At 43.9% G+C, this 13,558-nt stretch overlaps 1 protein-coding gene across 1 annotated transcript; it reads right to left on the bottom strand.

Moving 5' to 3' along the window:
• Positions 1–262: 262 nt before the first annotated feature.
• On the bottom strand, positions 263–12,600 carry copa (COPI coat complex subunit alpha). The gene is made up of 30 exons (XM_058089324.1): positions 12,376–12,600; positions 11,931–12,044; positions 11,758–11,831; positions 11,597–11,677; positions 11,446–11,522; positions 11,251–11,360; positions 9,686–9,795; positions 9,460–9,559; positions 7,885–8,103; positions 7,656–7,806; positions 7,500–7,566; positions 6,766–6,841; positions 6,598–6,680; positions 6,253–6,478; positions 6,036–6,174; positions 5,790–5,952; positions 4,676–4,822; positions 4,378–4,567; positions 4,204–4,299; positions 4,037–4,125; positions 3,843–3,966; positions 3,680–3,769; positions 3,492–3,595; positions 1,935–2,081; positions 1,715–1,855; positions 1,471–1,653; positions 1,183–1,293; positions 926–1,087; positions 642–836; positions 263–563 (listed from the first exon to the last, which is right to left on the bottom strand). The coding sequence occupies exons 1-30, from the start codon at positions 12,413–12,415 to the stop codon at positions 504–506; spliced, it is 3,669 nt and encodes a 1,222-aa protein (XP_057945307.1). The 5' UTR covers positions 12,416–12,600; the 3' UTR covers positions 263–503.
• Between the last annotated feature and the right edge of the window lie 958 nt (positions 12,601–13,558).

Here is a 13,558-nt window from a genome sequence, read left to right as displayed (position 1 = left end):
ACACACTTCCGGGTACCGGTATATTGATTACCCTCTCCAAAAAGTATTTCAAGCTTAATTAGTCACTACCTTGCAAACGTTACACCCACTTATTGTTTACACATTCGATTTTGTATTTTAAAGTGTAATAGTCACTGCTGCAATGTTACAGCCAATGTTTCACTTTTGATTTTTTTTGTTATCCAACATCTTTGACAGTGATGCTAAAAACACACACACACACACACACACACACACACACACACACACAGTGTTTCTTTCATGTGGTCTGTATTTTATTTGTTCCCCATGTTACATAGTGGTGCTCTTTTATTGATTTTACATACGTCAACAATAGTAAGACTTAATTAAAGCCACCACACTGATGACAAAGCATAAAAGCACAAGCAAGGTGCATAATTACCACAAATGAAAGCATTACAAATGGTTAGCATTGCTGTGTTCAAATCTGTTGTAATTTTTCTTTCGTATATATTTAATAGTTTCTGCCTCTTCCCAACTTTTCAACGGAACTGAAGCGGACTCACACGCAGGCCAATCACGTCCTTGCCGATCTCCGTCACCTTGGGCACAAAGATGATAAGTATTTTCAACCGCCTTTAATACAGGAAGGATGTTCTCAGTGTTCTGTGTTTGCCTACCTGTGTGACCCTGCAGACCTGTCCTTTATATGTGGGACAGTAGCACGCTCCGGAGAGCGGGCACTTTTCGACGGGACGTCCACGGTACAAGGGAACAAAGGAGGCGGCACACAGGTCAAATGGATTGTGGGGGTCGTAGTTCAACTGGTGGGCGTCTGTCAGGTTCTTCTCGCAGGCTGCCAAAATCTTTCGGGTCTGAGAAAGACGAGGTGGGGAAAAGGACATCTTGAAAACACGATGACTCGGAATAATACCTCAGTAGATGGACGTGTTTGACAAATGACCTGCAAAGCAACATCGGGCTTGGGTCCGAGCTCGAGCAGGCGTCGCGCAAAGCCAGCGGCTGTCTTGAAGTTGCGCAGTTTGAAGAAGAGGTTCAGAGCTGTGCGCAACACCAGCACCATGTGGACGGGCTGGAGATTACAGTGAGTGAAGTACGCAGCCATCTGTAAAGAACAAAAACAGTTAGGAAACCGTTTCTTTCCTTAGGTGCAGGTGGGGGGGCAGGGGTGTAACGAACTGGTATGAGTAAAACACTCACCTCACAAAGCCTCTTCTGCTCATCGAGTGTGTCTTTGGGCAGCTTCTTCCTCTCAGTTTCCATGGTCAGACCAACAATGTACTCCTTGCAAATGGTGATCAACTGTTGAGCCTAAAACATTGAAATTAAACATTCAGATCCAAATGTTCTAGCATCAAGCGAAAAGCTGAGCATTGAAATCCTTACAGTTTTCAACACCAATAAGTAAGATTACGAGTGAGAGTAAGATATAACTGAGGTACCATTTTCCTGCATCCTAAATTTAGTAAGGTGCAGTGCAAGGCTAACCTCAGCAATCTCCTGCTTATTGTCGACGACAAGCAGAGGCACAGACAGCAGAATGGCTCTGAAGCGCTCCACAGCCTCCTCAAAGCGTCCGGAGGTGGTCATTTGGTAGCACTGCTGCAGACGGGCGATGAGGTCTGAGAGGCGGAGTCCCACGGCAGGCAGCCCCTGCTTTGCCCCGCAGTCCTGAAAGGAACAAATATGTAAATACACAAAATAAATGCACGTCCCAGTGGTAGTGCAGTACCTTCCAGTTCCTTTGAGGATTGCCCCGCAGGCAGGGCAGAGACGGCAGGGCCAGGTAGCAGGTACGGCTCCTCGACATGGTCTGCATGAAGAGCGACTTATAGGGGCCAAAGTTGACCACTCCAATTTGGTCGTGGAGAAGCTGTGATGGTAGAAGATGTTTTGAATAAACAGACACAGCCACAGGTTGTTTGCAGATGTGAGGAAAGTCAGTGCCGTACTCTCATGGCGGTCTCAAAGGAGCCAGCCAGCACGTGGTCCACTGGCAGCTGGGAGTTGTTGCACCACATCTGGGTGGGACTCATTCCCTTGGTGGGTGGGATGAAGAAGCCATCCTCTGATGATCCTCCTGCACCAGCTGGCAGGTCCTTATGACAAAACGTAATATATATTTGAGAGACTTTCATTTTGATGTGCAACATTTATTGTAATGAGCCTGCCGTGGTGGAGTGGTTGCCTCTGGTTCGAATCTCCACTAATAAGGATCATCGGTATTCGTCAGGAAGTGCATCCGGAATATAAAAGGGCTCAAGCCAAAAATCAGTATTTGTGGCGACTCCGTAATCAGGAAAAAGCCAAAAGAAACAAACAAATGCAGTAGGGGTGTAACACTGTGTGTGCACACTTAATTAGGAAAGTCCATGGCAACGTCCTTAAAAATGATCCCCTCCCCCACACAATATCGGGTGTTCATATACAGATTTACAGAAAAGCTCATGGAAATAGGTAGGTCTAAATACGTAGGATAAAAGTTCACTTTAATATTGCTCTGCAGATAATAGTTCATTAAAATCTAATGGTGCAAAACATGTTAATTTTGCCTCAGAATTAATGTGTAGATGCAATTTGTAGTGTGGTGTGGAAACCAATACACCGTGCTGCTGCAGCATTATGACACTTTCTTCCTGGGAATTTCTGATAAAATCATCGAAATAGCTAGTCTGTTGACTTTTGAAACAAAATATCACAGCCTAAGTGATTATATAATTTGCAGAATGGTTGTACTTGACCAAAGTCACTATCTCCCGCTATGGAATTAGCTTCTTTAATACTTGGGGTAGAGAAGTTAAAGAGGTATTAAATAAAAGTTCAAGTCATGTTTTATCGGACAGAATTATTCACTGACTTGATTTGAATTAATTGAACATTTCAAAATGTTGTAACATTCCTAACATAGCTACGCTGCAAAACGTCTGTGAGTGTGTTCTCACTAGTTGCTGCACCGTTCTTTCACATGGCTGCTTTGTTCAGGAGGATTATCCGTCTTAAAAAGCCCCTGCTGCCATTGGGCCCATATAGGTGTAAAAGTTTCAACACCTAAATGAAAAAAATCAAACCATATTTGCTGAGGACTTTCCATAATGTTCCTGACCTTTTGGTGCAAAGTGCAGGTTTGGATTGCACTATTTTAAGTAAATAATCATAACAAGCTGTACCACCCTTTGCTCATCCTGATTTTATAGTGCATTTTTAACACATTTTTGTACTCATTGATAATTTATATAGTATGTCGTCAGCATTGTTAACAATTTATACCCAATTCCCTTACAAAAACAACAAGAATCTTGGAAACTTCACCGGCATGGTCTAGTATCCTGGTTGAATTTTTGGCGAGTAAGTTACTGAATCGATTTAAAAGTTACTGAATCATTTCAGACTGTGTCGTTCTGATAGAACCAATATTGTTCTAGAATCGTATCGGCAACCATGAATCGTGATACAAATCAAATCGTTACACCCCTAATATGCAGTCTGATGAATGATGGCGGTTCTCCTACCAGTTCTGGAGGAAGGTCCAAGTCCTCCTCCACCTCCCAGCCGCCTCCCTCCTCTTTTGCTCCTCCTTCCTCTCCAAGTCCATCCTGGGCATCCATGAAACCATCTGAGAGAAAATGAACATAGTTTCTTTACAGGGTGAATCGTTAGCTTCACCGTTACTGCTCATGTGTGGTAAAATGATCATTACCTTCATCCAGCTGAAGCTCAGCGTCATCTCCCCAGCCCTCGCCTCCGGTGACATCCATGTCTAGATCTGCAGCCATCTGACTTGCTTTCCCTACAAAAATGAACCCTGTTGTCACACGACTGACTGCCAATCACATGCTTGATTTGTGTATTATAGATTATACCCTTGGCTGCGATAGCCCCCTCAAAGAAGCCCTTTGAGACGGTCAGTAGAGGCCAGTTGGTGTCCAGGGGGTTGATGGGAGGGGGCGGCTGCAGCAGCTGTGCATTGGAATCAACCTCAGGTACCTACAAAAGATATCACAATATTTTATTGACAAATGTTTTCCATTTATGGACTTCACATGTACGGACATACAGTCTCCTCCTCTGGATCGAACGTCTCCTTGAGGGCCTCTGCTTCTTCATCCAGTCCGTAGGTGGCAGCAGTGAGGTAAGCCAGAGACTCTGGAAACACGCGTTGGATTCATGTGTTTGGACTTAAATGTGAATGTGAATGTGTCATGAAAATGAAAGTAAACTCACTCTGGCCACAGTTCTTCAGGATGCGGACTCTCTCGCTGACATCTCCCAGGTAGAGAGCTGCCTGGTATTGGCCGCTCATGTCCTTCCTGATCTCAGCTACAAAAATAAGAGCGCGCACACACAATATCAGTGGACTGTAGAGGAACATCACCAAAATAAAATAAAATTTCTCACCAATCTTCATCATCTTGCGCAGCTTGGCCAGATTGCCGGTGATTAGGTAGAGGAAGGTGAGCTTGTCAAAGTTCTTGGTCCTCTGGTAGCACATCTCCACCACCTGGTGGTGACCTTGCAGCAGCGCAGCCTCGCCCAGACTCTCCCAGCAGCTGCGCTCATCCAGGGCCTTGGCAGCCTCCAGCGCCACCTTGGTAGACAAGTGAGCACAGGGAGAGTTTGATGAGGGGCTTGGAACATTTCACGACTTTATCCGTAGAGATTACAGTAGTGGAAATGCTGGGTCTAGCCTGACTACCTCAATGTTTCCGCACTCCAAAGCCAGGCTGAAGCGAGTCTTCTCATCTTTGACAAAATGGAGAGCCACCTCAGGATAGCCCTTCTTCTGCAGGTAGGCAATAATGGACTGGCCAACCAGCTTGGCGTTGCGAACCATGTGAAGCACCTGAAAGGCACAAAAAGGGTTCGGTGTAAATATTACGGTACGGAAGCTGCACTGAGGCGGACAGAGGGAGGCTTCAGAGGACAGTCAAGGCAGCACAGCGCATCATCGGCTGTTTGACCTGCTGCCCTCTGGCAGACGCTACAGGTGCATCAAGGCAAAAACAAGCAGACTGAGAAACAGCTTCTTCCCAAGAGCCATCACCGCCCTGAACTCAGACATACAACGTACCCGGTCATTAGCATAATGCAAATGTGCAATATTTCCATCAGTTACTACCTCAAATGCAATATACTAAGTTCTATGTGAAGTATTTCCATAATGCCTCATATTAACAAGATCTCAGTGTATAGACTGGTCATATATCTCATCTCGTTTCATATGATCTACATACTGTATTGTATATAACTCTGGGGAAAAACTGTTGATTTTTGTTAATACTTGGGTTGTTTATTTTTCTATATTGTGTATTTTGTACTGCTGAACTGACTCTGTACTCTTGCTGCTGTGCAATACAAATTTCCCCACCGAGGGACGAATAAAGGCATATCTTAATCTTAATCATATTTATTTAACAACCCAATACAATACACTCATATGTGACTTTACTCATCTGTATACACCAGTCATTATTTGCACTATGACCCATTTATCATTGCACTAAAATTAATATATCTACAATATGTCTGCTCCTGCATATGCTCCTGTGCAATACTATGTGTATATTTTGGATATCTTGTATATATCTTGTTAAATTGTCTTTTTTACTCTACTTTTTTTAAAAACTTGACTACTACACTGAAAGGAGAAGCTCTCCAATCTTGTTGTACATCTTGTATAATGACAATAAAGGCCATTCCATTATAATTATATATTTTATGCAACATTATCAATGCAACTTAATATTAATGCTCTTGGTGTGCTATGCTTTTTTTCTTTGAGGTATTAAGTCAGCTCAGTGGGGACACACCTCATCATACTTGCGGTTGACCAGGGCCAGTTTGAAGCGGTACTCTGTGGGGTCAATGGTGAGGACGCGTGGTCGGCACTCCCTGTCCAGGCAGTAAACACTGTTGCCTCGTACACGGGTCACATAGATGGGCAAGTCCAGGGTCCTGATGATGCCATGATCGCTACACGGAGAGAGAGGCGCATTGCAAGGCGTTAACATGAATTCTTCCTTGATGATGATGATGATGTGTGTACGTGAGCATACCCAGAAGTGAGGGCGTATTTGATGTGGTTGGAGGTGGTGTAAATGAAGACGCCGCTCTCGTCCCAGGCACCGCTCTTCACTCGAATGTTCTCGTGAATGTTGCACAGACTCTCCAACTTACGGTTACAGATCATAATGGCTGCAGGACATCCCGGTTGGGGAACAATTCAGGCTGTTGTACTTTGCTTAAAAGCTGCAAGCGAGTGTGATTGCTCACCGTGCTTGGCCAGCAGAGCCACATGGCTGGTGTCGGCGCTCCACACCACGTACTTGACTTTGGCAATCTTCACGGTGGCCAGCGAGCGCTTTTGCTGCACGTCAAACAGCGTCATGCCGTCGGCGTCGCGCAGCAGCAGCGAGCCGGTTCCCGCGTAGAAGATCTCCTCGCAGCTCGGCACCTGCACTTTCTTCACAATCTCGTTCTTCAGGTTCTTGATCAGCAGCTGCACAAGAGAAGACAAGGATGCAGTCAGTGGGAAAGAGAAGGAATGCAGAATAGTTAGCTTCATTTTCAATAACACAATGGAAGTATGATATGCTGGTGAAATGAAAGGATACTCACAGAGTGCATTCGGTCCAAGACGGCAAATCTGTTTCTTGCCACCCACACGGCTGTCAGGCCAGAGGACCTCTTCCCTTCTGGTGCTGAAATAGACATGGCCAGTGTTACTGACACACAATTCAAGGCAACACTGTAAAGATCTGGGAAGACTTCACAAGGTTACCTTACCATCAGGGTTCTGAGAGTCGCTCTCTTTGGGAATAGAGTACAAATCATAGGTGCTGTTCTCCAAGTTGGTCGCCCTCTGAAGGAGGTAAACAGTATTATATATACCGTAAATTCCGGACTATAAGCCGCTACTTTTTTCCCCAAACTTTCAACCCTGTGGCTTATTCAGTGATGCGGCCAATTTATGTAATTTTTCTAACAGCCACCAGGGGCTCTCGAGTAGAAAAGGTAAGATTAAGACCGGTGGAATATATGCGTCGAGGAAGACTGCAACTTCTTGTCATGTGCATAAATTAAATTAGCGTGAACATACCCTCATCATGGAAAATGCAAAAAGAAAGGCATATGACGCAGCTTTCAAGCTAAAAGCAATCGAGCTGTCCGATAAAGAAGGAAACAGAGCATAAACGAATCGATGGTGAGACGCTGGAAACGGCAGCGGGAAGAACTGGAGCAATGTAAAGTTATATTATATTATTATTATTGTTAAGTTATATTATTAAAACTTTGAAAACTCTCTCTGTGTACCGTCTTTCTTTGTAAATATGTTTACATGTTTTAATGTGGGCACATGCGGCTTATATACAGATGAGGCTTGTGTATGTACAAAATCGGTTTTCCTCTAAAAATGTAGTGGTTGAGGCTTATAATCAGGTGCGCTCTATAGTCCGGAAATTACGGTACATAAACGTCATTGTTTGTACAGTGAATGATGGTTATGTAGAGACACTAACAGTGCAGAGCAGGACAGCATTCTCGGCTGGGTTGTAGGACATGCTGAACACTGGAAACTTGGAACCACTGGGACAAGAAGACAAAAATGGGTTCACTCATTTATGAATCAAAAACCAACATCAATTCATGGAGCTAGCTGTTGCAAAAATGGCCACCTGCGCAGCTGCATGACAGCGCTGTCCTTGCTGCTGTTGAAGTCCAGCTGACGCAGGAAACGCTCCTTGACATAGTAGAGCATGTTGCCGTGGACGGCATACGCTGGGCGCTCACGCTCCAGCTTGAACACGATCATGCCGCTGTCGTGGCCTGACGGCAACACAGCCACATGAGTCATCAAATTCTGGTCAATTCCGTTCTTCATAAAAAAAAAAAGGGACTACGCACCAGCAGCAAACAAGTTGAGGTTCGGGTGAGCGCCCAGCACCCAGAAGCGATCGTGGTCCCGGCGGAAGGTCTGCACTCCTGTCCTCTTTGACATGTCCCACACACGGATGCTCTTGTCCTCCGAGTTGGACAAGATGAGCTCCTGGCGTGGATGGAAAACCGCACAGGAGACGTTGTTGTAGTGACCTCGGCACGTATCCAGCTCCCAAGCCTTGGACTCTGGAGGAGGAACGACGATGATAAATGATGATAAATGATGTCATTTTTGGGTAGACAAGCCAACAAAGCAACAATCTGTATCTGTTGAAAAAAAGCTTTCTTCTATGTATTCTTACTAGAGCAGGGGTCTCAAACACGCGGCCGGTGGGCCAAATGTGGCCCGCAGGACACTAGTTTGAGGCGCCCGCCTTGATATGAAAGTTTAATGTTAGTGCGGCCCGCGCAAGTTTGATATGGATGCTGTATGGTATCATGTACCCAGAAAAAATTATTACGTTTGATTAATGTTCATGTTAAAGGTTAAATAACTGTTAATAGTTATCCTCCTTATCCGTGTGGAAGTGGTAAGTTTTTGGCTTTTTAGTTTAAAGGAAATAATTTGGAGGCTACCGTTTAGGTCGCTAGCTCTCTAGTTTGCGAGTTAGCATGTGTCTCAAGACCCTGCAGTTGCGCAATATGTTGTAAATAAAAAGAGTATAAATGTGACTATAGTCGTGTTTTGTCATGTCTACAGGGCTCTAATAATGCTTTGTTAATTTTAATAAAAATAATTTGTCTACCCACCAACTATATGTGGTTTCTTAATTTTTAATTATTTGCCGTTTTATTATTATTATATTTATTTATTACTGATGGATTGATTTTCTTTATTCTTGATCTTATTTTGTGTAGAAAAATAAAAATGAAGATATTTGAGAACAGTGGAATGTTTTATCAGAGCTTTTCTTGTAGAAAATCGGAACCAAAGCCGAGTTTATTAGTTTTTCTGTTTTTAATAAATGCGTTTTTTTTTTTTGAAAACCTGATGCGGCCCAGCCTCGCCCAGACCCTAGCTCCAGTGGCCCCCAGGTAAATTGAGTTTGAGACCCCTGTACTAGAGTGTCAAGGGAAAATCTGCTGCCGACACCAAAATAGATAACAGACAAGACAGGTCCTTTGTGGTGAGAGACCCGGTGCTATTTGAATCAGGTGATAAGCATGTGGAGGACTTGTCCAATAGACCAATATTATTAGCCAATACTGACATAAAAACTATTCGGTTCGTAATGGGAGCAGTTTTTTTTGCCCATAATGATAACATGCTCCACACAGTAACAAACTTGCAAGCTCAGCATGTGTGCAGCTGTATGTTTCGCCTTTGGATCGGAAATATGCAATCTACTAATCTAATCTAATGACAGTTAAGTGCAGCGAGGGGGGAGAGAGGCATCTTCATGTTCATGTTCATTCATATGACATGACATTAGTTTGAGAAAAGAGGTGTTCGTTATATCGATACAGGTGATGAAGGGCTACACAATATTGGTTTATCAGATATTGCCAAGGAAACCAATATCTAGCATGTCTGCTTCTTACCATTCATCCGCCAGATCTTGACCTGCCTGTCATCAGCCCCCGAGACTATAAGAGGCATGCTGGGGTGGAAGGCTGCCCAGTTGACCCCTCGGTCATGACCCTGGACAGAAACAAGCAAGCTCAAGCCATGTGTGACAAATAGATTGGAAGCCTAAGAAAAGTACATCTAAATGTCTCTATTGATGTCATTTATTTCAAACTTAGGGTCCACAAACCCTCCCCCCACCTCCAGTACATGCTTGACGACGGCATCTGACGCCCCGAACAAGTCGACACCAGATAGGCCGCGGACCTCCGTCTCCACGGCGCCAGGAGACAGGTTCTTCTTCCTCAGACCTGGAACCAACATTCACAGCACCGGGTGTGACGGGCAGGGGAGCCGTATTGTTGTTTACACGGGGCACAAGCACAGCACAGAGACGAGAAACAAGTCATTAAAAACAAATCAAACATGACAACAAGGGTGCGGAGGAAAAAAAAAAAGCTAGCTTTGGGCGAAAGACAACTGCTGGACCAGTAGACACACACTCAGGATGGAAACACTGACACAACCTTTGCTCTACCTCCAGCTGCCTAAACATTGAATCTGATTGGGTTAGAGAAGAAAATTAGCCATTTGTGGCTGAGCACAGCTTGTGTCGATGACCCCTGCCTGAAGAAACAATGTGGTGAATGGCTGGTTCATCAGTGTAAAGAATGGAGGGGGGAGAAAGGGGCATTGGGATGGAACTAGGAACCCTTGTGAAAATGTGGATGTTTCCAGGTAGGGCAATGGACAAAGGGGGGCACGTGGAGGAAGGGACGTGGCTGATGGAGCGATGGAGTGGATGGTGTATTGTGGCGTCGTAAAGACGCGCTCTGATGGGGCATCGGATGTAAAGAATGTGACTGTTGTTACTGCGTCGCATGCTCATGCTCTGTTGGATGAGTCACATGCAAAATTACATCTGACTTTTTACAGTTATAGGTTAGCAATAACAATGCACTATTTGATTGTAGTCAATATAAATAAGGCTACAGTTGATGTTAGGTTTGTGCAAATGTCATGCCAGATCGAGAATGGCAGAGCGGGGGATTAAAGAATAGATTTGAAAAAGTTAGTAGTCATGGATTATATTTGTTATTGATGCAATTCAGCTGGAAATTAAGTAAATTGCTTTGTATGATGCCAGTGCTTGAGACTGTAATGTGTGCATCATATAGAACAAACGTACTTGAAACAGTCTTGTAATTGCAAAATAAGGGATGAAATGTGTATCAAATGTGTGAGAAGGGGGATTAGTGGTTAGTTACCGTGAAGACAGACAGACAGACAAAAGGACGAGAGAACCCCCAAAAGCAAGCAAGAAACACCAACAGCAAACATGTTAGGAGCATGCAAAGGTACACAAACACCTCCATGGTTTTACTGAGGAGTAATTTAAGGCTTCTTACTCAATAGATACTAAAAGGTGTTTGCGCATTCAGCCCACAGAGATTTGTCTTACTCATTGTCAGCGAGAAAAAGGAAGGCCCAAGACTTCTGTCCTGTTCCAGCCTTTTCCTCGTCCAACAGGAAGTGAACACACCCCTGTTGAAATGTAATTTCTTCTGAAGTAAAAAAAACAAAACAAACCATGACGATTCATTTGTTTTACATGGTCTACTGAAAGACCAGAATTTTGTTTTGCATCAGAATAAGATGAAATTTCAACAGGGATGAATTCAGGTTGTATCCATTATACACCCGCAACCCTCCGCAAACACAGCCCGGTCCAATCCCCTGTGCTCCGCTTGTCCCAAAGCCCTCACCGGAGATATCCCACACTCGCACGGTTTGGTCCAGGCTGGCCGACACCACCAGGTCCTCAGATGGGTGGAACTGGGCGCACATCACATAGTGATTATGGCCAGTCAGCACACTGTTAAAATGAAGACAAAAAAAGACAGTGAGAAATGTTGAGCATCATTGTTACATCTGAAGTTTACTCATGAGCCATTCATTACCAGACACAGGTCCTGGACTGCCAGTTCCAGATCCGAATGGTCTGGTCATCGGAGGCGCTGAGAATCCAGGGGTACTCCTAGAAAGATGCATGTGAAAGTCACTTTGCAAGTCTGACACACAAACAACAATAGCAGTTGACAGACAACCCACATGGTGGAAAAAGGTGGTCCTGATGTAGTCCAGATGTCCCAGGAGGGTGAAGAGACAGCGTCTCAGCTTATAGTTCCACACCTCATCAAAACAAAACATTTCTTAATGCGCAACTATTTGACTGTTCAGTAACAACTTTAATTGTTTACTTTAATGATTACCTTGATTTTGTAGTCATCTCCCCCGGACACAAACAGGGGCTGCTGTTTGTGGAAGTCAATTCCTCGAACAGGGCCTGTAGAAAGCGCCACAACATAGATGTTACATCCAAAAAGGCATTAACCGCAGGTAATTAATTAACAATAACATCATGCAAGAGACACATCCATGTTACCATCGTGCTCGTCAAACTTGTCGATCAGTGTGCACATCCGATAGTCCCACAGTTGGATGACTCCGTTGTGGAGACTGGAAAGAACCCATGGCCTCTTCGGATGGAAACTTAGGCCTAGAAAAATAAAACAATATCAGCCATTCAGAATTAACTTGAACTAAAGCATGTATGGGGGGGCGGTATATGGGGAAAGTATTGTTAAAAATGGCGATAAATATCTGCTGGCGATAGCGTTAGCATAATTACGACTGAAGAATTTGCGTACTTTACGTTTTCCTTTACATTTTCTATCACGTCTACAACACACATTAGAGGAAATACAAAATATTACGTGAATGTGCACACATACAAATAGACACTGATACGACAAATACAGAAATTATTTCTATATCTGATAGCTGGCTAACCTTAGCCTCTGAGCTAGCTAGCTAGCTGCAGCTCTTACCTTTAACACGGGCCGACTTGGTTTCAAATTTAGTTAACATCGCCGATGTGTGTGGCACTTTTAATGGTGTATTTCCGTAAAATAATAGCCCACGACAAGGTGTAATACAAATCTTCCTCGGTTTGCTTATACTAGGTGTCTGTCTCTCATTTAGGATGAAGCTCCCTTTTCCTGACACGTATCCGGTTTTGTCTTCCGGGTTTGAGCACTAACGTTGTGCACAGTGAAAAGTTGCGCAGATGACGCATAAAGTGCCACGGCGGCGGAACATAGAAATATGGTACATAGACATGACCTGATCAGAGATCACGGTGTTACGACAAACATAACTTATCTAAACATTACATTTCTAGTGTAATTGGGCCAGTGGATTACAACAGTAAATGGGGCCAGTAAGAGTCGTTCCTTTTAAAGAGTCGTTGAGATGACTGACTCGTTATACACGACAGTATTTCCCTTTATTTTTATTTTTTAGAAGTAACTCACTTAAGGGAGTCATTCAAAAGACTCGAACCGCTGTGCGAACACCGCAACCTCACTCTATCGCGGGTTTACGTATTTTTAATTAATGAAATTCCGCTGTTTGGTGATTGTCTATAGACTGTTATGGCCGTAGTCGGCCATGTTACACCGATGAAACATGATAATAGATTAGATCAGTGTTTCCCAACCTTTCATGTTTTGTGTATCCCCTGAGCCTTAGGTTCATAACATACTCTCGTTTGTTTGTGCTGCTTTAGTTTTTGAGTTATTAATGGTCTTAAGTTGTTGCCTATTACTAAAATTAACCTAAATTAAATTAACCTAGCATGTTTTTGGAATACTCCAAAATTGTCCATAGGTATGAATGTGAGTGTGAATGGTTGTTTGTCTATATGTGCCCTGTGATTGGCTGGCGACCAGTCCAGGGTGTATCCCGCCTCTCGCCCGAAGACAGCTGGGATAGGCTCCAGCACCACCCGCGACCCTCGTGAGGAAAAGCGGTAGAAAATGAATGAATGAATGTTTTTGGAATGTGGGAGTACCCCGGGAAAACCCACACATGCACAGGGAGAACATGCAAACTCCACATAGAGATGGCCGAGTGTGGTATTGAACTCAGGTCTCCTAGCTGCGAGGCCCTCACGCTAACCAAAAAAAAGCTGACAAAATTGTAAGGTAAACACAGACTTATAATTCACAA

The sequence above is a fragment of the Doryrhamphus excisus genome, chromosome 1 (assembly GCF_030265055.1).
Source record: "Doryrhamphus excisus isolate RoL2022-K1 chromosome 1, RoL_Dexc_1.0, whole genome shotgun sequence".
Taxonomy (NCBI): domain Eukaryota; kingdom Metazoa; phylum Chordata; class Actinopteri; order Syngnathiformes; family Syngnathidae; genus Doryrhamphus; species Doryrhamphus excisus.
This window is presented reverse-complemented; position numbering and strand designations above follow the sequence as displayed.

What these genes read in the sequence shown, in the direction of transcription:
- copa (XM_058089324.1), bottom strand. Translation starts at nt 12,415, where the DNA reads ATGTTAACTAAATTTGAAACCAAGTCGGCCCGTGTTAAAG. An exon ending in CAAGTCGGCCCGTGTTAAAG is followed by an intron (nt 12,045 to 12,375) that starts GTAAGAGCTGCA and finishes TTATTTTTCTAG; the next exon opens with GCCTAAGTTTCCATCCGAAG. An exon ending in TCGTCAAGCATGTACTGGAG is followed by an intron (nt 9,560 to 9,685) that starts GTGGGGGGAGGG and finishes GTTTCTGTCCAG; the next exon opens with GGTCATGACCGAGGGGTCAA.